This window comes from Muntiacus reevesi, chromosome 7 (assembly GCF_963930625.1).
Source record: "Muntiacus reevesi chromosome 7, mMunRee1.1, whole genome shotgun sequence".
Classification (NCBI taxonomy): domain Eukaryota; kingdom Metazoa; phylum Chordata; class Mammalia; order Artiodactyla; family Cervidae; genus Muntiacus; species Muntiacus reevesi.
This window is the reverse complement of record NC_089255.1, coordinates 5342285-5368976: the sequence shown is the minus strand read 5'-3', so window position 1 is coordinate 5368976 and position 26692 is coordinate 5342285. Positions and strand designations below refer to the sequence as shown.

Genomic DNA, 26692 nt, shown 5'->3' with positions numbered 1-26692 from the left:
TGAGCATCTTTTCATGTGTCTGCTGGCCATCTGTAAATGTCTCTTTAGGTCCTCTGTCCATTCCATAATCAGATTTTTGGCTTTTTGTTATTGAGTTGTATGAGTTCTTTATATATTTTGGATATTAATCTTTTATCAGATACATGATTTGCAAATAGTTTCTCTCACTTAGGAGGTTGTCTTTTCATTTTGTTGATGGTGTTCTTTGCTGTACAGAAGCTTTAGTTTGATGTAGTCCCATTTGTTTGTTTTTGTTTTCGTTGTCTTTGCTTTTGGAATCAGATACAGAATAATCACCAAAACTAATGTCATGGAGCTTCCTGCCTCTATTTTCTTTTAGAAGCTCAGTGGTTTCACATCTTATATTCAAGCCTCTAGTCCGTTTTGAGTTAATTTTTGTGTGTGGTGTAAGATGGCAGTCTAGTTTCATTCTTTGGCATGTAGCTTTCCAGTTTTCCTCACACCATTTACTAAAGAGTGTCCATTGTATAATCTTTCCTCTTTTGTCATAAATTAATTGACCATGTATGTATGGGATTTGTTTCTGGGCTATTTTTCTTAAAATTGATCCACATGTCTGCTTTTATGCCAAAATCATATTGAGTTTGAAATCAATGAGTGCAGTGTCTTCAGCTTTGTTCATCTTTCTTGAGAATGTTTTGGCTATTTGGGATCTTTTGTGGTTCCATATAAATTTTAAAATTGTTTGTTCTATTTCTGTAAAATGTGCCATTGGGATTTTGATGGGGATTACATTGAATCTGTAGATTGCTTTGGGTAATATGGACATTTAAACAATATTCATTCATCCAAACCGTGAGCATAAAACATCTTTCCATTAATTTGTGCTTTCAGTGTCCTTCATCAGTGTCTTATAGTTTTTGATAATACAGGTCTTTTAGCTCCTTGGTTAAATTTACTCATAGATATTTTATTCTTTGATACTATTGTACATGGGATTGTTTTCCCAACTTCTTTTTTAACTGTTTGTTGTTAGTGTGTAGAAATACAGCAGATTTTTGTATATTTAGTTTGTACTCTGCAACTTTTCTGAATTCATTTATTAGTTCTTATAGTTTTTTTTTGATGTGGTTATTAGCATTTTATATATTGTTCACAAATAGTGAAAATTATACTTCTTCCTTTCCAGTTTGGATGCCATTAATTTCTGCATCTTACCTTATTGCTTTGGCTAGGACTTCCAATACCATGTTGAATAAAGTGACAAGAGTGGGCATCCTTGTCTTATTCCTGATCTTAGAGGAAAAGTTTTCAACTTTCACCACTGAATATGATGTTAACAGTGGGTGTGTCATATATGGCCTTTATTATGTTGAGGTATGTTTCCATCTCTACCCACTTTATTGAGAGTTTTTGGCGTAAATGAATGTTTAATTTTGTCAAATACTTTTTGTGCAATTGTTGCTATAATCTTGATTTTTATCCTTCATTTTGTTCATGTATATCTTGTTAATTGATTTGTGGGTGGTGAACCATCCTTGCATTCCTAGAATAAATTGTTTGGTTTGGTTTGTTATTATTCTGTTGAAGAATTCTGTATCTGTGGTCATCAGTGATATTGGCCTGTACTTTTCTTTTGATATTCTTGTCTGGTTGGTATCAAGGCTATGTTGGCCTTGTAAAATGAGTTTGGAAGCATTCCTTCCTCTTCAGTTTTTTGGGGGAGTTTGAGAAGGATAGGTATTTTATCTTATTTAAATATTTGGTAGAATTTACCAATGAAACCATGGTCCTGGACTTTTATTGGGGGATGGGCAGTTTTTGATTACTGATTCCATCTCATTATTAGTAATCTGTCTATTCAGATTTTCTATTTTTTCATGATTCAGTCTTGGATGATTGTGTTTCTAGGAATTTATCCATTTCTTCTAGGTTGTCCAATTTGTTGATATATAATTACTCTTAGTATTTTTTATGATCCTATATGTATTTCTGTGGTATCAGTTGTAACTTCTCTTTCATTTCTGAGTTTATTCATTTGAACCCTTCCTATTTTTTTTCTTGGTGAGTCTAACTAAAGATCTGTGAATTTTCTTTTCAAGAACTGGCTGTTAGTTTCATTGATCTTTTCTGTTGTCTTTTTAGTCTTTCTTTCAATTCTTTCTACTCTGATCTTTATTATATCCTTCCTTCTGCTAACTCTAGGCTTCACTTCTTTTTCTAGTTCCTTTAGTTGTAAAGTCAAATTATTTCTTTGAGATTTGTCTTGTTTCTTGAAGTAGGCCTGTATCATTGTCAAGTTTCCTCTTAAAACTTTTTTTGCTGCATCCTATAGATTTTGGTAAGTTGTATTTCCATTTTCATTTGTCTCAAGGTATTCTTTTTTAACTTCTCTTTTTCTGAAATTTATTGGGATTTGTTTTGTTAAATAGGCTCTATCCTGGAGCGTGTTGCATGTGCACATAAGAAGAATGTATAATATCTTGCTTTTGGCTGGAATGTTCTATATATATCTATTAAATTAACCAGGCCTAGTGTGTCTTTTAAGGCCAGTGTTTCCTTATTGATCTTCTGTCTGAATGATCTATCCATTAATGTAAATGGGTTATTAAAGTGTATCACATTTTTTATTACTGTCAGTTTCTCCCATTACATTTATTAATATTTGCTTTATATATTTAGGTGCTCCTATGTTGAGTACATAAATATTTACAAATGTTATATCCTCTGGTTGGATTGACCCCTTTATCATTATATAATGCCTTTCTTTGTCTTTTACTACAGTCTTTATTTTAATGTTTATTTTGTCTGATATAAGTATAGTTACCCCATCTTTCTTTTGGTTTCCATTTGCATGGAACATCTTTTCTATCCCTTAACTTTTAGTCAGAGTGTGTCCTAACATCTGAAGTAAATCTAACAGGGAGCATATGTTTATTTTTTTAATGTCTTGTTTTTTTAATCCACCCAACCACTCTGTGTTTTTGATTGGAGAATTTAGCCTGCTTATATTTAAGGCTATATTTTAATATATATTTAAAGCTATGTATTTAGCCTGCTTATATATAATTATTGATAGGTGTGTGATTACTGATAGATGTGTACTTACTGCCTTTCTGTTCTGTCTTCTCCTGGTCTCTTACCTTGTGGTCTGGTGAGTTCCTTTAGTGTTATGCATACATTCCTTTCACATTATCTTTTATGTACATATTAGAGAGTTTTGCCTTGTGGTTACCATGAAGCTCACATATAGGTTCTGGTTCAAGACGGCACAGTAGAAGGATGTGTGTTCATGTCCTCCTGTGAGAACACCAAAATTGCAACTAGCTTTTGAACAATATCGACAAGAGAACACTGGAACCCACCAAAAAAAGATATCCCACATCCAAAGACAAGCCACAGCAAGACAGCGGGAGGGGTGCAATCATGATAAAAATAAAATCTGACAAAGGAACTGGGAATCCCTAGGGAATCTGGCCTTGAAGGTCAATGGGATTTGATTATAGGACTTCCACAGGACTGGGGAAAACAGAAACTCCAGTCTTAGAGAATACAAACAAAATTTTGTGTGCACCAAGCCCCAGAGGAAAGGAGCAGTGACCCCACAGGTTACTGAACCCAAACGGCTTGCTAGTTTTGGAGGGTCTCCTGTGGAGCCGTGAGTTGGCAGGGGCTCACCACAGGGACAGGCACACGGGCAGCGTCAGGCAACGAAGGTCCCACTTGGTGTAAACCCTCTTGGAGTCGACCATTAACCCCACCATACAGCCCCTAGACCCCAGGGCAAGGTTGCCTCAGGCCAGACAGCTACCAGGGGTGGAGTGCAGCCCCACCCACCAGCAAATAATTGGACTAAAGCTTTACTGAGCAGGACCCTGCCCACCAGAGCAAGACCCAGTTTTTCCCACTGCCAGTCCCTCCCACCAGGAAGCTTACACAAACCTGTTAGCTTCATTCATCAGAGGGCAGACAGAAGAAGCAAGAAGAAGCACAATCCCACAGCAGCTAAAACAAAAACCATATTACAGAAAGGTAATCACGATGAAAAAGCAGAAAGTTATGTCACAGATGAAGGGACAGTATAAAACCACAGAAAAGCAACTAAATGAAGTGGAGATAGGCAATGTTCCAGAAAAACAATTCAGAATTATGTTAGTGAAGATGACTCAGGATCTCAGAAAAAGAATGAAGGGAAAGATTGAGAAGATTCAAGAAATACTTACAAAAGACCTGTAAGAACAGACATATGAATAATACACTACAAGGAATCAATAGCAGAATAACTGAGGCAGAACAGGATAAATGACCTGGAGGACTGAATGCTGGAAATCACTGCTGTAGAACAAAATAAGAGAAAAGAATGAAAATAAATGAAGACAGCCCAGGAGAACTCTGGGCCAACAGTAAACCCACCAACATTCACATTATAGGGGTCCCAGAAGGAGAAGAGAGAAACAGACCAGAAGAAATGTTTGAAGGCATAATAGCTGAAAACTTCCCCAACATGGGAAAGGAAATAGTCAACCATGTCCAGGCAGCACAGGGAACCCCAAGCAGGATGAACCCAAGGAGGAACACACCATGATACATAGTAATCAAACTGACAGAAAAATGGTAATAATATTATTCAGTTCAGTCGCTCAGTCATGTCCAACTCTTTGCAACCCCATGGGCTGCAGCACGCCAGGCTTCCCTGTCCTTACGAACTCCTGAAGCTTGCCCAAACTAATGTTGATGATGCCATCCAGCCATGTCATCGTCTGTCATCCCCTTCTCCTCCTGCCTTCAGTCTTTCCCAGCATCAAGGTCATTTCCAGTGAATCAGTTCTTTGCATCAGGTGCCAAAATATTGGAGTTTCAGCTTAGCATCAGTCCTTCCAATGAATATGCAGGACAGGTTTCCTTTAGGATGCACTGGTTTGATCTCCTTGCAGTCCAAGGGACTTTCAAGAGTCTTCTCCAACACCACAGTTCAAATGCATCAATTCTTCAGTGCTCAGCTTTCTTTATAGTCCAACTTTCACATCCATACATGACTACTAGAAAAACCATAGCTTTGACTAGACAGATCTTTGTTGGTAAAATAATGTCTCTGGTTTTTAATATATTGTCTAGGTTGGTCATAGCTTTTCTTCCAAGGAGTAAACATCTTTTAATTTTATGGCTGCAGTCACCATCTGCAGTGATTTTGGAGCCCAATAAAACAGTCTGTCACTGTTTCCATTGTTTCCTCATCTATTTGCCATGAAGTGACGGGACCAGATGCCATGATCTTAGTTTTTTGAATGTTGAGTTTTAAGCCTTTTTTTTCACCCTCCTCTTGCACTTTCATCAAGAGTCTCTTTAATTCTTCACTTTCTGCCATAAGGGTGGTGTTATCTGCATATCTGAGGTTATTGATATTTCTCCCAGCAATCTTGATTCCAGCTTGTGCTTCATCCAGCCTGGCATTTCGCATGATGTACTCTGCATATAAGTTATAAGCAGGGTGACAATATACAGCCTTGATGAACTCCTTTCCCAATTTGGAACCAGTCTGTTGTTTCATGTCCAGTTCTAACTGTTGCTTCTTGACCTGCATACAGATTTCTCAGGAGTCAGGTCAGGTGGGCTGGTATTCCCATCTCTTTCAGAATTTTCCACAGTTTGTTGTGATCCACACGGTCAAAGGCTTTGGTGTAGTCAATAAAGCAAAAGTAGATGTTTTTCTGCAACTCTCTTGCTTTCTCGATGATCCAACGGACATTGGCAATTTGCTCTCTGTTTCCTCTGCCTTTTCTAAAACCACCTTGAACATCTGGAAGTTCACGGTTCACGTTTTGCTGAAGCCTCACTTGGAGAATTTTGAGCATTACTCTCCTAGCATGTGAGATGAGTGGAATTGTGCAGTAGTTTGAGCATTCTTTGGCATTGCCGTTCTTTGGGATTGGAATGAAAACTGACCTTTTCCAGTCCTGTGGCCACTCCTGAGTTTTCCAAATTTGCTGGCATATCGAGTGTAGCACTTTCACAGCATAATCTTTTAGGATTTGAAATAGCTCAAGTGGAATTCCATCACCTCCACTAGCTTTGTTTGTAGTGATGCTGCTTAAGGGCCTACGTGACTTCGCCTTCCAGGATGTCTGGCTCTAGGAGAGTGATCACACCACTGTGGTCATCTTGGTCATGAAGGTCTTTTTGATACAGTTCTCCTGTGCATTCTGTCCACCTCTCCTTGATACCTTCTTCTTCTGCAGGTCCACACCCTTTCTGTGCTTTGTTGTGCCTGTCTTTGCATGCAGTGTTCCCTTGGGATCTCTAATTTTCTTGAAGAGATCTCTAGTCTTTCCCATTCTATTGTTTTCCTCTATTTCTTTGCATTGATCACTGAGCAAGGCTTCTAATAAGATCATACAGACTGATAGTTACCTAAAACATAAATGGATTAAATGCACCAGCCAAAAGGCATAGACTGGCTAGACAGATGAAAACATGTGCATGTATACACTTCCGCTTACCACATCACTCTGCTTGATCCCCCAAATTGTATGTAATTATTTTATATTGTTAAGTGAATCATATTCTTATTACGGCTTGCAGTTATAGTTATCTTTTTTTTTTTCTGGGTATTCATTGTGAAAACTGATAAATATCTTTCACTTTGGTGACTGTGTAACTATTACTCACTTAATACCATTTAATTGTGATTTGTCAACAGAGAAATAATAGAATTCTATATCACCAAAACTATGATTTAATAGAAAAACCTGTAATCACTTTTTAAAATCCAAATGCATATCAGAATTATCTTGAAATTTTTTGAAAAATACAAATGCTCTTGTATTGCTTTTTTTATCTCCAGAGCTCCAGATAGGTTTCTAATAAGCAGTCATGTTTAAAAACAACTGGACTGTATGACGATCTTTTACTTTTATCTAGTTTGTTTCACTTTTTCTATTTAATATTCAGTGCTCTCATTTCATTTAGTTTGTTTTCCAATTTCTCCATCTCTTTTTTTTTCTGGTGTTCTTTCTCATGCCTTTATCAGGTTTACTAGAAAAGCTTTTATATGCATGTATATAAATAATATGTGTAATATATATTTTTTAGAAAACTTATCAATCTTTCCCTAAAAATTTCTGAAACTTTGATTCTAATTGTTTGACTTAGTATGAGTACAGTGCTAGATTTCTAATTTAAAAAACATATGCAACAAGCAACAAAGGTTTACTATATAGCACAGGGAACTATAGTCAATATCTCCTATAACCTATAATGGAAAATAATTTCAAACATAATGTTTGTATGTATGTATGACTGAATCACCTTGGTGTGCCGCTGAAACAGCGTAAGTCAATTATACGTCAATAAAATACATACATTAAAAAAAGAAGCCAGACATAAAGACCACATAATTGTGATTCCATTTATATGAAATATTAGATGGGCAAATTCATAGAGACAGGAAAAGGATATATAGGTCAGATAGATGGAGATCGATATAATAGCTATGTTACTAATAGTGCTTAGTTAGAATAAGCTTCATGGATCTGTAGCCCCATTTGGGCCCCCTAAAACTATAATTAAACTTAATGCTTCTTTGTCCCCTTCCTACCTAACAAGTTTCAAGTTAAAAGCCTGCATGGTAACCTTACCCATGGAAAAAGCAGATAGGATCTTTAGAGAAGAGGGCTTAAAACAAAGAAAGGGGACTCTCTGTTCAGCCCTTGGTTCTAGTTTCACCAAATAATGAAGCCATTCCATTTGCCTTGTTGGAAAAGAGTGATAGGTAGAGAGAAACCTGAAGTATCTGTATTATTTTCATTGTTGGTGAATGGAAGGTCCATATGTGAGGTATGGAAGATGAGCTTTCCCCCTCAAAATTAATTTTTTTTAGATTCGGTTGATGTTTCTTGAGCACTTTGACATTTTTCAAAAGATGCTGTGCCAGTCATTATGGCATTATACTCAGTCCTAGTGGGAAAGATAAGCAGCTAATATTGGAATATTGTAAAAAGACCTGGACCTAGGAACTTCTGCATTCAGCAATATGACTAACTGACTTTAATGGGATCTCTGCTAAAACAACAACTAGATTCTGAAAGAAACTAATTTTTCCTGCTTGCTCGATTGGCAGAAATTAACAGAAATCTCCAAGGAGAAAAGTAAAACCAAAATCATGAGATAACCTGGAGTGGTAAAGAGCAAATCCCATTATCAGCACCATAATTGGGAAGTAACTTGGACTAGCCCCTTGAAGGTGTAAATGGATGAGACTTCTCATTTACACAGATCCAGAAACCCAAAAGTAGTTTGCTTTCTGGGTTTTAGTTTTTACAGCTAGAAAATATGAATGACATTCACCTGACAGGGTTGTTGTGAGACATCTGGGTCAGAAAATAAGGTTATTGGGGTGGACAAGGACTTTATGGGCTTATTGCTGTGTTTCATTCTACAGATGCAGACTGTTAGAGGGCCTTGTTATTGTTTAGTTGCTATGTCATGGCCAGCTCTTCTGTGACCCCATGGACTACAGTCTTCCAGGCTCCTCTGTCCCTGGGCTTTCTTAGGCAAGAATACTGGAGTGAGTTGACATTTCCTCCTGCAGGGAATCTTTCCAACTCAGGGACTGAATCCGAGTCCCCTACATTGGCAGGTGGATTTTTTTACCACTAAGCCACCAGGGGAGCCCATTGGAGAGTCTTAGTCATCTGTGTTTCCATCTGCTGACATAATTATTAAAACTAGAAAGATAATTTGTTATCTCTGAAAACTTAGAGTAATATGTGATGAAGGAGTTAAGAGGACTGTCAGAGGACAATGAGATGAAAGGATAAAAAATTGTCATTAGATTACATTTATTCATTTATCTAATGAGTTAATAAATACTATGAGCTGAGTCTAAAATACTATGTCAGGGTACAGGATACAAGAATAAGTTACTGTCTAATGAGGGGAAGGATATGGAAGTGCTCTGTGACATGCTGAAGGACATTAGTATGTACAGAGTGCTTTGGAGTCATCAAAAAGGGAAGCAGTAAGCTCTCCAAGGTTAAGCAGTGCAGTTGAATTGTGCTTCCAATCTGTGAAACTCTTTGATGTGCCAAAATACTCCCTGAGGGTCCAGTTAAAAATCAGGCAGACACTAGTGAGAAATCTACTGAAAGAGAGCTGCATAGGGCAATACCTATGAATTTGCTGCTTTTTTAACAGACTGCATTCCCTAATCACTTGCCACTTAAGTGACAGAAAGCTGAAATTTTTATGGTCTTGAAATGTCAGGGGATAGAGGTAAAGGATAGCAGAGCATCAAAGAATTAGGACTGCAATCCCTAATCTCTAGAAGCAAGAAAATCACAGGAAGGGCAAACCCCAAAATTAAAGTAAAATCTCTGCCCAAATCCTTGGCCAATAGTGAAATCTAGGTAGCACAAGAGAGAACCACCCTGTCCCCCACCCCCAAAAGGCCAGGTTACAAGGGTAGTAGCTAGAAAGCATAAGAACAAAGATACCAGCACCTACATTGTATGAAGGAGACAAAGCCTGCAGTTTGAGTTAAGGCAGATTAACTACTAGAGCAACAACAATGAAAAGACAATTTTTGGAAGAAAACAATCAAATCATTACATGTATCTATAAAACTCAATTTTCAACCAAAAATTACTAGACATGCAAAAAAACAAGTGTGACTCATTCTCAGGGCGAGAAAAAAAAAGGAGGCAGTCAATGGAATCTGACTGGAGTGAGCTTAAGTGTTGGATTTAACAAAAACTTCAAAATAATTACTATAAATATGTTTATTCGATTAAAGAAAATATGACATCAATGAGTGAATAAATAGAAAATCTCAACAGAGAAATGAAAGCTATAAAAAGCAGAAATTCAGTTTATAAAAACAGAAAATTTGGGTATAGAAGAGGCATCCACAGGGAAGAGAGTGTGAAGATACACAGGGAGAAGGTGGCCCTGTGATAGGAGGGAGTGCCACGGAGTGCCGAGGATTGCTTAATGAACAGAAGCTAGGTGAGCCAAGGAAGGAATCTCACCTAGAGATCTCAGCCGTTAGAGAGAGCATGACCCTGCTGACACCTTGATTTTGGACTTTAGAGCTGTGAGGCAATAAAGTTCTGTTGTTTTAAGAAAAGAAAAGTTCAGGAGTTTAAGAATGCAGTAATTAAAATTTTAAAGTAACTGTGTGGGCTCAGTGGAAAGAAAGCAGGCGATGGCAGTGGGGAGGGACAGAGCCCTGGAGTGGGCTGCCATGCCCTCCTGCTCCACAATGGGAGAAGCCCCTGCAGTGAGACCTCCGTGCATCTCAGCTAGAGAGTAGCCCGCACTCGCTGCGTCCAGAGAAAAGCCTGGCTGGCAGTGGGGAACCAACACAGCCAGACATAAGTAAAATCATTAAAACATAAGGTCAAAATAGTGACATTTTCAGATGGAGTGAGAGAATTTATCATTAGCACTCCTGTGCTACAAGATATTTTAGCTGAAGGGAAATGACACCGAATGGAATGTTGGATCTACACAAATGAAGAGAACTAGGAATTGTAAATATGTGTACAAAAAGAAAGTATTTTCTTCTATTAATTTCCTTAAAAATAAATAACTGAAAGTAAATACTTATGCTATATATATATAAGTATAATATATATGAGAACAAAAATAAAGAATGGGGCACAAGGCAAGAGAAATATTTTGTAAGATTTCTACATTTTTATCTTAAGTACTTTTTTTATATTCTTTTTTTTTTTCTAATTAGTTGGAGGCTAATTACTTCACAACATTTCAGTGGGTTTTGTCATACATTGACATGAATCAGCCATAGAGTTACACGTATTCCCCATCCCGATCCCCCCTCCCACGTCTCTCTCCACCCGACTCCTCTGGGTCCTCCCAGTGCACCAGGCCCGAGCACTTGTCTCATACATCCCACCTGGGCTGGTGATCTGTTTCACTATAGATAATATACATGCTGTTCTTTCTAAACATCCCACCCTCACCTCCCACAGAGTTCAAAAGCCTGTTCTGTACTTCTGTGTCTCTTTTTCTTTTTTGCATATAGGGTTATCGTTACCATCTTTCTAAATTTCATATATATGTATTAATATGCTGTAATATTCTTTATCTTTCTGGCTTACTTCACTCTGTATAATGGGCTCCAGTTTCATCCATCTCATTAGAACTGATTCAAATGAATTCTTTTTAACGGCTGAGTAATATTCCATGGTGTATATGTACCACAGCTTCCTTATCCATTCATCTGCTGATGGGCATCTGGGTTGCTTCCATGTCCTGGCTATTATAAACAGTGCTGCAATGAACATTGGGGTGCACGTGTCTCTTTCATTTTCTAAGTACACTGGAATAAACTGAATCTGTATACTGTAGCCACATGAAAAGTGTAAAAGTGTTAATCACTCAGTTGTGTCCAACTCTTTGGGGCCCCATGGACTATAGCCCTCCAGGCTTCGGTGTTCATGGAATTTTCCAGGGAAGAACACTGGAGTGGGTAGCCGTTCCCTTCTCCAGGGAATCTTCCCAAGCCACAGATCGAACCCAGGTCCCCTGTACTGCAGGCTGATTCTTTACTATCTGAGTCACCAGGAAAGCCCCTGTAACCACATGCATGCTAGGTCGCTTCAGTCGTGTCCAACTCTTTGCGACCCTCTGGACTGTAGCACACCAGGCTCCTCTGTCCATGAGATTCTCTAGGCAAGAATACTTAGTGGGTTGCCATGCCCTCCTCCAGGGGATCTTCCAACCCAGGGATTGAATCCATGTCTTTTACATCTCCTGCATTGGCAGGTGGGTTCTTTACTTCTGGAGCCACCTGGAAAACCCAAATAAGAGCTGAAGAGAGGAGTTAGACTGTAGCCCACCGTGCTCCTCTGTCCATGGAATTCTCCAGGCAAGAATGAACAGTGGATTGAGCTGCCATTCTCTTCTCCAAGAGATTTTCCTGACCCAGGGATCAAACCCAGGTCTCCTGCATGGAAGGCAGATTCTTTATCAATGGGGCCACTAGGGAAACCCTTGAGTAACCATTAAAAATATAAAATATAATTAAAAAATACAGCTAGAACCCCAACAGAGGAATTAAAATGGAATTCCAAAAAATATATGATTAACTCAAAGGAGAGTGGGAAAGGAAGAACAGAGGAAGAGTGAACAGATAGGACAAATAAGAAATAAATATATGGATGCAAATATAAAAGAAAATATATCAACAGTTAAGTGTAAATGAATCAAAAACTAATCAAAAGTCAGAGGTGGTCAGATTGGACAAAAAAGCAGTAATAACTAAGAGCTATTTATATGTGGTGCACTTTAAATACAAAGGCACAAATACATGGAGAATAGAAAGACAGAAATACACTAGACAAACAATATGCATAAGAAAGTGTCTGTATTATTTACCAGAAAAAATAGACGTCAGTACAAGGAAGATTGGTGGACACTTGAGAGGATAAATATTGTTTTAATAATGATGAATAGGTTAATACATTAAGAAGGTAAAATAAGTTTATTATCGCACTTAATAAACAAAATTTCAAAATACATGAAGCAAAAACTAACCAAACACAAGGGGAAAATGGTCAAAGCCACAATGTTAGTTGGACACTTTAATACACTCAGTAATTAATAGCACAACTGCATCCCTTCAAAGGTGAAGGAAGTCAAAGATCCAAAAGCTATTGTCAACAACCATGACCTAATTGACATTTATAGCCAACAACTGCAGAATGCACGTTTTTCCCCCCAAATATACAAGGAACATTCAGCAAGTAGGCTGTGTGTTAGGGCATAAAACAAGCCTCAATGTAGTTCAAAAGATTGAAATCTTACAAGGTTTTGTTTTCTGACCATAGTGAAGGTAAGCTTGAACTGCATGATAATAAAACAACTTTGTATTAAAAATTGTGGGATGAAGCTACAGCAGTACTTCCAGGAAAATTTTTAACTTTAAATGCTATTGTTAGAAAAGAAAGATTTAAAAAATCAAGTTATCTAAGCTTCCACATTAAGAAGGTAGAAAAAGAACTTCCCTGGTGGTGCAGTGGGTGAGAATCTACCTGCCAAGGCAGGGGACACAGGTTCCGTCTTGTCCAGGGAGATTCCGCGTGCTGTGGAGCAGTGAAGCCCACGCACCACAGAGTCTGTGATCCACAGCGAGAGAGGTCCCCACAGTGAGGACCCACGCCCCACAGTGAAGAGTGGCCCCAGGCGCAGCAGTGAAGACCAGCGCAACCAAAGATAGATGTAAGATGAATGAGGTTAGAAAAAGGCACATTCAAACCCACAGTAAATAGAATGAAGGAAATAATAATGATAACCATAGAAACAAAGGAAATAGACGAAAAACCCGGTCCTTTGTAAATATCATTAAAATTGATAAACTTCTAGCTAGGCTAATTGGGAGGAAAATGCAAAGGATATAAGTTACCAATATTGAGCATAAAAAAGAAAATTGGGGATCTATACAAAGTTTAGAATTTAAAAGATATTAAACACTATTTTGATTGACTTTATGCTAATAAATTTGACAATTTAGATGAAACAGACCGGTTTCACAAGTCACAAGATTAACACGAGATGTAGAAAATGTTAATAGCCTTATGTCTTCCAAATTTTAACTACAAGCAAATTTTAGGCCCAGATAGCTTCACATCTATAAACACTGAAGAAGGATGTGGTGCCAATCCAACACAACCTGAATAGAGGGGATGAGAATAGCTCCCAAGTCACTTCAAGAAGCCAATTTAATTTTGATAGCAAAACCAGTAAAAGAAGTTATAAGAATAGGAAACTACAAGCTAAGGGGAAGGGGACAACAGAGGACAAGATGGTTGGATGGCATCACCGACTCAATGGACATGAGTTTGAGTAAACTCTGGGAGTTGGTGATGGACAGGGAGGCCTGGCGTGCTGCGGTTCATGGGGTCACAGAGAGTCAGACACCACTGAGCGACTGAACTGAACTGAACTGAAAATCCCTCAAGGATATGTAAAGATTCTTAACAAAATATTGATATGTTAAACCAAACAATGTCAAAAAAGAGTAATATATTATAACCAAGTGGGGTTTTCCCCAGGACTAATTTAACATTAGAAAATCAATGAGTATAATTTTTGACATTAATAGTACAAGGGAAAATCATAAAATATCAGGTACAGAAAAATCATATGACTAATGACCATTCCCAATTAAAACTCTCAGAAAACGAAATAAAGAAACTTTCTCAACATGATATGGGGCATCTATGAAAACAACGCAGCTAACATGGTACTTAATGGTTAAAGTCTTGTACGTCTGCTTTCAACACTTTTATTGAGAATTGTACTGAATGCCTTAGCCACTGCAATGGTGACGAAAAGGAAATAAAAGGCAGATTGAAAAGGAAGAAGTAAAACTCTTTTATTTACAACATGATTTCTTATATGGAAAACCTTAAGGAATCTACAAAAAAAAGTTACTTGAACTAGTAGGTAAGTATTAACCAAAGGTACTTAGCTAGGTCAAAGGACACAGAGATAATACACATACATAAATCAATAGTATTTCTTTATACTAGCAATGAATAATTGAAAAATGAAAAAAATTTCCATTTTCAATATCATTTAAAAGCATCAAATTCTTTGGAATTAAAAGAAAAGTTTTGGGGACTTCCCTGGTGGTCTAGTGGCTAAGACTCCTTGCTCCCAATACAGGAGGCCTGGCTTCAATCCCTGGTCAGGGAACTAGATCCTACATACTGCAGCTAAGACATGGTGCAACCAAATAAATAAATAAATAATTTTTTTTAAAGTGTTTCTTCAAGAGGGTATGTATGTATAATTATGGCTGATTTGCATTGCTGTATGGTAGAAACCAACACAACATTGCAAAGAAATTTTCCCCCGACGAAAAATAAATTTTTAAAAAGTGTCCTTTTTCTTTAAAAAGAAAAAGGTTTGTACAGATGCAGTGGGGATATAAGGAAGGAAACAAATAATTTAACTTGAGACCAGAAGTGGTCTGGAAGAATTTTCAGACACCGTGATATCTGTGCTGAGTCTTGAAAGACAAGAAACATTCAAACAATCAAACAGATGATAGTCATTCCAGGCAAAAGAAAGAACCGTAAGCAAACATAAAGATAGAAATACTGAGAAAGCATGGCATATTTAAGGATCGGAAGTATTTCTGTGATTTGCTCAAATGAGGAGGAAGAGTAATCAGGAAGAGCCTAAATTATGACGGACTCTAGTTCAGCTGGTAAAGAATCCACCTGCAATACAGGAGACCCCAGTTCGATTCCTGTTGTCGGGAAGTTCCCCTGGAGAAGGGATAGGCTGCCCACTCCAGTACTCATGGGCTTCCTTGGTGGCTCAGACAGTAAAGAAATAGCCTGCATTGCGGGAGACCTGGGTTTGAACCCTGGGTTGGGAAGATCCCATAGAGAAGGGAACAGCTTCCCACTCCAGTATTCTTGCCTGGAGAATTCCATGGACAGAGGAGCCTGGCAGGCTACATAGTCCATGGGGTCACAAAGAGTGGGACATGACTGAGGGACTTCAACTTTTTCAAGAGTCTTACTAAGGCCTTTGTCCTTTATCCTGTACCTCATATGGTGGGTTTTAAATGAGAGAAACATGATAATATTGTGTTTTAGGAATTGACCATGGCAGAGGAGTTGAATTCAGACCCTTACAGCTATTTATGTTGAGTTCAGCTAGCAGTAGAGAGGCAGTGATACTCTATGGCTGCTTCTTAGGAATGAGGCATTCGGTTTCACCAAGCAATCCCTATTCCAGGAGGAGATACATGCCAACTTCTCGCTTGACTCACCCAGAATCCTGTGTTCAGCTTTGGTGCTGTTGACAGTGGTAACCATCACATTTGCTAAAAGAAATAGTGTGGAAACTGTGGTAGCAGCAATAGCATTGGTAGCCCAGCAGTTGCTACCTAATATACCAGAGGCAGTGGTACCCAACCAAGTCAAGAGATACCTGGAAGATAGAGCAATATTATTCCTGGCTCCTGACACAGAGGTTGTTTAAGTGCCTCCGACTGGCATCATTAGGCCTCGTGAACTGCTTAATCTTTTTACCAAGGAGTAGTAGTGAAGATAGAAGATATTTTTGTAATTAATGTATGCTTAAACTTACACTGTTAGGTTTATAACCCTTATTGTATTATCCTCCATATCTGACTATAAGCTGATTATACATTGAATGAGGTTGTACATCTTAGGGCCTAACAGGAAAAGAAAGAAACAGGCCTGGGTTTGAGTGTCTTTCTCTGCTTCATGGCTAAATAATTCATAACCCTCTGAACTCTTAGTTTCCCAGTCTGTATAATGAAGATGATAATGCCTTCCTGATGATAAGATGCCTTCCTGATAGGGTAACTGTGAAAATTAAAGACGTATGGAAGCACTCACCATGTTCTTAGCACAAAGTAGATTCTCTTGTACTGGCTTCCCTTCTTTCACTCCTATTGTAGGTTATCCTGTGTATTTGTTTTTCCAAAGGTTGCTTTTCACTTTGCCTTAAGGTTGAAATCCTCCCTACTGCTCCCCTGTCCACCATGGACCATAAACCATTTCCCTCTGTGCCCTCTGTTCTGTGCTATGGCCTTTGGGTAATATAAGAAGGCATGGAAGTTGGCAGCTTTGACAACAGCGAAACTTTGACCAAAGGAAATAAACTAAGACTTACGTTATACAAGATACACAAATTGTCAGTGAAATGAAAAGGTAAAATAGGTTTAGCGTTAAAAGCTAAGCTTTAAGTCCTCTTAGATAAAACTGAGAACCCTGCCACTTAATCTCTTATCTTCTCACAATCCTTCAACAGGACATCATTGACTTAACTAGAGAAACCAGACCAAGGGCAAAGGATCGCAGTGGACTATGTGTGATTGACCTGACAGGATCTGAAGAAGAAAATAGACCTATTGCTACTCTTGACTTGACTGTAGAACCTGTTGCTCCTTCCCAGAAAGAGCCAGCCAGTCTTCAAGCATGTGCCAGCCTTTCCAGCAAAGAGATAACAGAAGGGTGGGTGGACAGAAGCTCTAGGCCTGCAGCACGGAGAATCATCAACAGTGATCCTGTAGATTTGGACCTTTTGGAAGAAACTGCATTTGAAGGTCCCCAGCTGCCCATGTCTACCAGTGGGGACTCTTTTTCCCCAGTAGAGCCAAACTGTAGCTCAGCCATATTCAAAGGTGACCTCAGCTTCTTGGCAAACCTACAACCCTCTTCAAATATTCACTCTCTCCCCCAAACCAGCAATAATAGTAGCAGTAGCAATCAAAGGATAGCCCTGCCATGCCCACAGCAAGATGTGCCATACCTACCGCAAGCCTTGCCATGCCCACTGCGAGCCTCACCTTGTCCACCTCGAGCCTCCTCATGCCCACCGCGAGCCTTGTCATGCCCGTCACAAGCCATGCAGTACCAGCTACAAACTTTACCTCGCCTGCCTCAAGAAGAGCCACGTCCTCCTCAAGACATGCCCTGCCCTCAGAATGTGCCAGGCCCCCAGCAGGAGATGCCAAGTCCACCTCATGGTTCATCATGGCATCCTCAGCGCTCACCAAGCCCACCTCAACACTCACTGGGCCTACCTCAAGATGTACCAGGTCCACCCCAGAATGCATCATGTCTGGAAGATGTGGCCCACCTGCAGGACATGCCACAGTCCCTGGGAGACATGCCACAGACACCACAAGATACGCCGCAGTCATCAGGAGACATGCCGCAGTCACCGAATGACATGCCCCCGTCCCTGGTCAGCATGCTGCAGCCACCAGCGGATACGTCACAGTCACCCGTCAACACACCACCGTCACCGGGAGATGCGCGAGCGTTACCAGGAGATGCCCCACCGTCACCAGCAAGTGTACCACACTCATCTAGAGACGTTGCACGCTTATCAGGAAACGTGCTGCATTCACCTGGGGACATGTCATGCTTGTTGGAAGACACGCCACCCACAGTTGGACCTCATTTACCAAAAATCAGGCCTGCCTGTCCCCAGAACCACATACAGAACCATGACACCCCTATGGATGTGTCGGCTCCATCCTCTCCAAGCTCCTCTCCCAGCCCACAGTCCCCAGAGCTTGAGACTTCCTTAGAGAAGGTTCCTTGGATCTCTGCCACAGAAAATCCACCCAGAAAAGAGAGATCGCTGTCAGAGCCTGTCAACCCCGGGTGTGCCCTGATGCAGGCACAGATACCGCAAGGCGGGTTGTACAACAGACCGTGCCTACATAGACTGAAGTACTTCTTACGCCCTCCGGTGCATCACCTCTTCTTCCAGACACTAATACCAGATAAAGACACAAGAGAGGTGAGCTAACATGCCTTCCCTTGGGGATCAAGTGTCCTTTGTATAGGCCTTGTATATGCTCAAGGGGGTCCACACATGACAGAACAGGATCTGTTGAGTTTCACATTTTTATCTTTCTCCCGTTTGTGGAACCATCCCATGTAGAATCAGGTCCGGGTTCAAACTCAGCCTCACACTTAGATACCAGCACTGGAGACATCACTTTGTTGTAGTTCAGTCACTAAGTCATGTCTGAACTTTGTGACCCTACAAACTGTAGCGCCAGACTCCTCTGTCCTCCACTATCTCCCGAAGTTTGTTCAGATTCATGTCCATTGAGTAGGTGATGCTGTCTAACCATCTCATCCTCTGGTGCCCCTTTTCCTTCTGCCTTGAATCTTTCCCAGCATCAGGGTCTTTTCCAATGAGTCAGTTCTTCGTATCAGGTGGCCAAAGTATTGGGAATTTCAGCTTCAGCATCAGTCCTTCTAATGAATATTCAGGACTGATTTCCTTTAGGATTGACTGGTTTGATCTCCTTGCAGTCCAAGGGACTCTCAAGAATCTTCTCCAACACCACAGTTCAAAAGTATCAATTCTTTAGTGCTCAGCTTTCTTTGTGATCCAACTCTCACATCCATACATGACCATTGGAAAAACCATAGCTTTGACTAGACAGACCTTTGTGGGCAAAGTAATGTCTCTGCTTTTTAATATGCTGTCTAGGTTGGTCATAGCTTTTCTTCCAAGGAGCAAGCGTCTTTTAATTCCATGGCTGCAGTCACCATCTGCAGTGATTTTGGATCCCAAGAAAATAAAGTCTGTCACTGTTTCCATTGTTTCCCATTCTATCTGCCATGAAGTGATGGGACCAGATGCCATGATGATCGTAGTTTTTTGAATTTTGGGTCTTAAGCCAGTCATTAGAAAGTTTAGTTGCTCAGTCATGTCCGACTCTTTGCTACCCCATGGACAGTAGCCTGCCAGGCTCCTCTGTCCATGGGATTTTCCAGGCAAGAATACTGGAGTGGGTTGCCATTCCCTTCTCCAGAGGATCTCTCCAACCCAGGGATCGAACTCGGGTCTCCACATTGTAGGCAGACGCTTTACCATCTGAGCCACCAGGAAAGTCAAGCCAGTCATTAGGGAACTGCAAAAAAAAAAAAAAAAAAAAAAAAAGTCACATCTACTAGGATGGCTCTAATATTTTTATTGAAATATAGTTGGTTTACAGTATCATGTTAGTTTCAAGTGTATAGCAAGGTGAGTCCATTATTTTTTCAGATTATATTCCATTATAGGCTTTCACAAGATATTGAATATAATCCCCTATATAGGGGTTTCTATGTGGAACCCCTAAAAGCTGGTTTCTAAGCTGTTTAGTAGATTCGCCCAGTGCCTTCTCAGCCAGGCTCTGTGCTGCCACTTGCCAGCAATCAGCCTGAATTCCTGAGTCTCTTTTTCTTTAGCTCTGAAATGGGCCATAGCACCTGTATCATGTCATTGTTTGGCTTAAAGGTAGACATACAGAAGCACAAAGCAACCTTTCAGCGTTTATAGAAATGCTCTATAAATAGTCGTTCCCCTTAAGGATAAGGGCTTTAAAACAATTTATAAACTTTATCTAAAATTTGTAGAGGTCCCCATTTGTAGGCAAGTAATGAATAATACAGTTTTAAGATCATAAAGTGCATCACACATAAAATAGTCACCAAAGCAAGATTTTCGTTCTTCTCTTGCTCTTAATTCTTATTACGTGCTGTTTACAGTGTTGGTGTCTCAGCAGTGAGATCAGAGGAGTTACACTCAGGTGGCTTGAGACTTAAGAAAGCTAGCTGGACGTCCTTCCTCCAAAACGCTAACTGCCCTGTGCCTAGAAGGGCAGTTCTAGCCATCACTGTTTTACTGTCACATGTAAGCGGTCAAAATTTTGTCTAGTTGGTGTTTCAAAATTAGTGCTTATTCTCAGATTTTGAATAATGCTTGCTTCCTTAGTATAAAACATCTAAAAATATACAATATTTAAAAAATACTTACCCACATGATGCTATCAGTTGACATTTATTAATATTAATAGTTGGGTATATTTCCTTCCTTTTGGCCTTTCTGTAGGCACTTTAAATTTTTTAATAATGAGAATTTTAACAAAAATATATTTATTATTTTTGTCTTTGTTGTTTATAGAGAATATGAATGTAGAGGGTAGCTCTGAATGTAGAATGAATGTAGAGGGTAGCACCATATGAAACCAACTTCTGTTGCATGACAAGGGCTTTCTCTCAAAATCTGTTTCCTTATGTATGAAATAGGAATAATAATAGTGTGTATTTCTTAGAGTTGTAAGAATTAAGTGAGAATAAGTTAGATGTTAAAAAGATTGTTATTATAATTATTGTTATTCTATTCCTATATCAGTGTTTTAAGCATTTGCTTTTCTTCTGATTATTTGTCTATTACAGAAAAATTGAAAAATACAAAGGTACATACAGAGGAAAAAGCATCTGTCATTTCACCACCTAGACAATGGAAAGTTTTTTCACACATTCTCAGTCTTTATATACGTACTGTTTGGGGGTAGCGGCAGGGGGTGAAGCAGCTTAATATTTACTGTTGACTCAAAAAAAAATCAACAAAATGAAATTCTTCTAATAGTAAAACATATTTAAAACATTTTTCTTCATCTTTTTGTTTCAGTATCTGATATAGTATCATAGCTACCCCTAAATACCATCCTCACTTCAAAATCAACTTAGGTTAGCTCTTGATTCTTGTACTTCGCTTTCTATGCTATATTTTAACACAGATGAAGTCATGTTTACGTGTAGAACTTTGAATTCTTATTTAACTTAATATAAGCATTTCCCATATCATTAGAAGTTTTTTAGATAAGGCTTTCCGATCTCAGTTTTTCTAATTAAGAATATTTCAAATGCTGTCTTCAACTTATTCTAGAACCTCTTGCGTTTTTGTCTATAGAAACCTATCCTAATTTATTTATTTTTTTATTTCTACAGAACAAGGGTCAAAAATTAGAACCTATCCCTCATCGAAGATTAAGGATGGTAGCAAACACCATTGAAGAAAACTTCCCCTTGGGGACTGTGCAGTTTCTGATGGACTTTGTATCACCCCAGCACTACCCACCCCGAGAAATTGTGGCTCACATCATCCAGAAAATCCTGCTCAGTGGCTCTGAGACTGTGGATGTTCTGAAGGAGGCCTACATGCTTCTCATGAAAATTCAACAGTATGGACCTTGGCTGTTGGCAAATCTTTTAGGGACCCTGGACTCAGGGCACAATTTTCTCTTGCCTAAGATTTATTCAACTAAAACATTAGAGAGGGTGACAGTATATTAATATTATTTGGATTGCAAGTGACAGGAAACTCGATTCAAACTGGCTTTAACAAATGATAAAGGAGAATTTAATGACACATGTTACTAAAAACCTAGAAACCTAGCAGTAAGGTGTGACTTAATTCAGCTCCAAAATGGTTACCAGTATCCATTTTTCAGCTTTACTTTGCTTCTGTTTCAAGACTTCATATGGTGGCTTTCTCAGACACTCTTAATACAAGAGAGCATCCACTTCTTTTATAAACATACGAGAGTTCTGAAATTGAGTCTTACAGGTTTTAATTGGCATAACGTAAGACATGAGTCTGTCTTTGAGTCAGTCATGTGAACTGTGGGACAGAATATCATGATTAGCTCAACATGCTTCTTGGGCTTCATCCCAGGGTCCTGTTGGGTGAAAGCCACTGGGCTAAGAGTAATAAAGAGTTGATTTCTTCAAGGCAAAATTGGAGTGCTAATGCCTCCCAAAAGAGAAGTAGATACTAGGTAGCCGGAAAAAGAAAATGAAGTTCCACTTCCCCCAGATGACATGGGTGGGCAAGGGCACTGAGGATAGGAAGAGGCCTCTCGCTTCTGTCGTCTTCTGTCACTTCTGTCATCTTCTATCGCTTCTGTTGTCTTCTATCACGTCTGTTGTCTTCTGTTGTCTTCTATTGCGTCTGTGGTCTTCTATCGCTTCTGCTGTCTTCTATCGTCTGTTGTCTTCTATTGCTTCTGTCGTCTTCTGTTGTCTTCTATCGCGTCTGTTGTCTTCTATCACTTCTGTCGCTTCTGTTGTTTTCTATCGCTTCTGCTGTCTTCTATCATCTGTTGTCTTCTATCGCATCTGTTGTCTTCTATCACTTCTATCGCTTCTGTTGTTTTCTATCGCTTCTGCTGTCTTCTGTCGCATCTCTCGTCTTCTGTTGTCTTCTGTCGCTTCTGTTGTCGTTTATCGCTTCTGTCGTCTTCTATCGCTTCTGTTGTCTTCTGTCACTTCTGTCGTCTTCTATCGCTTCTGTCATCATCTGTCGTCTTCTATCGCTTCTACTGTCCTCCAGATCCCATCCTTCCTTCCACTAAAATCTCCAGAATCCTAACTGCTGTCACTTGACTTTCAGGCTACATCCAGCTAATGCCAAGACGGTGGAGTGGGACTGGAAGCTGCTCGCTTATGTCATGGAGGAAGAGGTAACAACAGTTTGCATGCAGAAATCTTTTGCACAGGTAGTTTTAACTAGAAACAAAAGTGACAGTAAATCTGGTAGTATGGTCTTTGCCATTATTCCTTCCTTTTACCTTTTACTCCCCTGATCCAGACCAAAATATTTCTATTGAAATGGAATGTGCTGCCTTCCAATTCAAGATTGAATATACTCACTTATCCCTCCCCTTCTTAAGATTTCACTTAAAATAACAGTAAATGAATAGAAGAAGTTATGAACCTATGGCACTGAAAATAAGGGGAAAGACAAAAGATTTGAATGAAGACTGGAAAAGCTAAAGGAAATATAAAAGTGTTGACTGATGAAGCCAGGCAGCAAAAGCTACAGGCTAGAACACAGGCTTGCCAAGGAGGAAGGAAGTCTGCCCTTTAGAACAGAGAATTTTTGGACTTCTTATATTGGGCTTCCCTGGTGGCTCAGAGGGTAAAACATCTGCCTGCAGTGCGGGAGACCAGGGTTTGATCCCTGGGTCAGGAAGATCCCCTGGAGAAGGAAATGGCAACCCACTCCAGTATTCTTGCCCGGAGAATCCCATGGACAGAGGAGCCTGGTAGGCTGCAGTCCATGGGATCACAAAGAGTCAGACATGACTTCACTTTCACTTTCTTTCAGGGTAGAGTTGGTGCTCCAGAAAAAAGTCTACATTCTGACCTTTAGGGATCCCTGAGCTTAATTGCCAGCTTTCTGTTTACTTACCCAAAAGAACATGGATGGAACAAATTATTATCAATTTAGAATTCTGTAGTCAGCCAAGCTATTGATCAAGTGTGAGGGTGGAATAAAGACATTTCCAGACATGTACAAGCTTGAAAAAATATTCATACACCCCATTTCATAGGTTACTTGAAGATATGCATACAAAGGATAGAGGAGAAATCAAAAAAGGAAGAGGCACAGGATCCAAAGGACACTAATTCAGAAGAATAAGAAAGAGAAGTCCTGAGATTACCACAAATAGTAGACCTAAAGAGTCACTCCAGATTGGAGCAAAAAAACACAGGGCTTTAAGAAAGGATGATGTGGGAAACATCACCAAGATGGTAGATGAGGACGCTCCAGGCCCTTGTTCCCCAATGGAGACACCAACTTAACAACAATATATGGACCGGAATACCTTTGTGAAAACTCTAGAAACCAGTTGAGAAGTTGCAGTGCGCAGGCCAGAGCACAGCCAGGAAGGGGCTCCATTGAAAGGAGCAGGAAAGTTTTTGGTGTTTCTGTGTGTCCATGCGCCTCCCTACCCAGCCTAGCACAGTGCTACTGGGAGGAAGTCTCCCACACCCTTGGGACGCAAACCGAGGAGAGAGCATCAAGTCCCGTGTTCTGACTCATCATGGGGATAGTTTTTGTCTCACCTGACTCAGAACACTATTGAAAACCCTGGCTTGGTTTTCTGGCTGAAAAGAAAGGTGAGCCCTGCAGCATTTTAGAGCTTCAGAGAGTATGCATTTCCATAAACAGGTACTGGGGGAGCAAGAGACTGGGCTCTTGAGAAGAAACAAGGGCAAGCTGCTTGGGGAGTGAAGACAGATAAAAGCACACACACAGCTCAGAGGAAACACATCTCCAGAAAAGTTCTGAGAGTGCTAAGGACCTTTAGCCAGACTGATTGTTAAGGGCCCTGCCCTGCATGAACTCAATGCATAAGGACTGGGAAAGTTGGTTTTTTTTTTCAAATGTTTAAATCTCAAAAGAGCATTACAGGGCACACAAAGAAACAGGGAAGTGTGGCCCAATCAAAAGAATGAAATAAAGTTCCAGAAAGTGACCCTAAAGAAATACAAATCTCTGATGCTCAAGGAGAGCAGAACATAAAACAGAACACAAACAAAATGAAGCAGGAAAATGATGCATGGACAAAATGAGAATATTAAATTTTTAAACTGTAGATGATAATCACACATATTCTGGGCCTGAAAAGTATAATAACTGAATTGAAAAATTTACTAGAGGAGTTCAACAACAGTCTTGATCAGGCAGGAGGAAAAAATATCAGTGAACATGAAGAAAGGTGTTTGAAATCATTGAGACAGAGGAGCAAAAAGAAAACAGTGAAGAAAATCGAGGAGCACCTGAGGGACTATGGGGCATTATTAAACGGGCCACATATATATTACAGGAGTTCCAGAGAAGGAAAAGAAAAGGGGGCAGAGAGCTTAATGACCAAAAAACTTCCCAAATCTGAGGAAAGAAATTGACTTACAAATTCAAGAAGGTTAACATCAGCAAGGATAAACCAAAGAGATTCACACCAAGAAACGTTATAATCAAACTGTCAAAAAGTCAGACTTAAAAAAAAAAAAAAAAGTCAGACTTAAAAGCAGCAAGGAAAAAGTGAATTATCACATACGAGTGAGTTTGTATAAGTCTCTCAGCAAATTCTCAGTGAAGCCATGTAGGTCAGAAGGTAATGGGATGATGTATTAAAAGTTCTAAAAGAAAAAAGCTGTCAACCAAGAATAGCATATCTGGCAAAACTTGCCTTCAAGAAATGAGTGAGCATCTGGAGAGAAGTGACACATCAATACAAGATCCTCAGGAAGATTTCTCATCAGAAATGAGGCTAGTAGGTAGTGGGGTGATACATTCCTGTATCCAACAAAACTGTCCCTCAGAAATGACGGCGAGGTAAAGACACTCCCAGATAAACAAACGCTGAGGGAATTCATTCCCACTAGTCCTGCCCAGCAGGAAACACTGAAAGAAGTCCTGTAGGGGAAAATGAAACACTGAACAGCAACTTGAAGACATATGAAGAAATAGATGTTAGTAAAGATAAATACATGGGCAATTATAAAAACTACTGTGACAGTGATTTGTAACTCCACATTGGTTTTCTATAATGTATTAATTGACTAACACATATTTAAATTATTAATCTAAAAGCTAGTGTTATTTAACTTTGTAACTCCACATTGTGTTTTCTACATAATTTGAAAGATTGAAAAGAACCAGAAAGAATTATTGGACCTCCCTGGTGGTCCAATGGTTAAGAATCTGCCTGCCAATGAAGGGGATGCGGGTTCCATCCCTGGGCTGGGAAGACTCCACATGCCATGGGGCAGCTGAGCCCCTGAGTCACAACTGCTGAGCCCACGCTCTAGAGCCTGCAAGCCATAGCTCCTGAAGCCCGTGCACCCTGGAGCCCCTGCTCTGCAACAGAAGAAGTCGTCACCAGAAGAAGAAGCCCATGTGTCGAAACTAGAGAGTAGCCCCCACTTGCAGCAACTAGAGAAAGCCTGAGCACAACAGTGAAGACCCAGGGCAGCCAAAACTAAATAAATAAACCAAAAATTGTTTTAAAGAATTATTAGTTTATTTTTGGTCACACAATGTAGTTCTGTGACTACATTTTAACTAAAACGGGTGGGAACACAGCCATAAAGACCTGAGCTTTTGTGTGTTATTGAAGCGAACCTAGTATAAATTCAAAGTATTATAATTTTAGAATGTTAAATGTAATCCCCATGGTAACCACAAGGACACTAGCTATAGAATGTACAGAAAAGGCAGTTAGAAAAGAATGTAAGCATTTCATTACCCAAAAAATCAACTAAAGACAAAGGATAGTGATGCAGGAAATGAGGGACCAAAAAGCTGTAAGGCCTTTAGAAAACAAATAGAACAAGACCAGAATTAAGTCTCTCTTCATCAGTAAAAGGAAACCAACAAATTGTGCATGCCTGCCTGGCTTTGGTAAGGTTAAGGTCGTCACCATGTGAATCACGAGGACACTGAGACTCAGAGCAGTAAGTTAAATAAGGAATGGGGCTGAGTTTCAAAGAAATACATGAGGTCTCTGCATCACCAAAGCCCATGCTCTTTACCTGCATTAGCTGGGCTTCAGCAATTAGGATCATTTCAC

The 26692-nt window shown here is 39.6% G+C and overlaps 1 protein-coding gene across 3 annotated transcripts in view; it reads left to right on the top strand.

Moving 5' to 3' along the window:
- The window catches only part of SIMC1 (SUMO interacting motifs containing 1), a 68322-nt gene that overhangs the window by 14381 nt on the left and 27249 nt on the right, over positions 1-26692 (top strand). For 2 of the 3 annotated variants that reach the window (XM_065941443.1, XM_065941442.1), the window contains 3 exons: positions 16783-18285; positions 21279-21511; positions 22723-22792. In XM_065941443.1, the coding sequence (XP_065797515.1) occupies positions 16783-18285; positions 21279-21511; positions 22723-22792 (1806 nt within the window). The remainder of the gene's footprint in view (positions 1-16782; positions 18286-21278; positions 21512-22722; positions 22793-26692) is intronic. The other variant, XM_065941444.1, reaches the window with a different exon arrangement.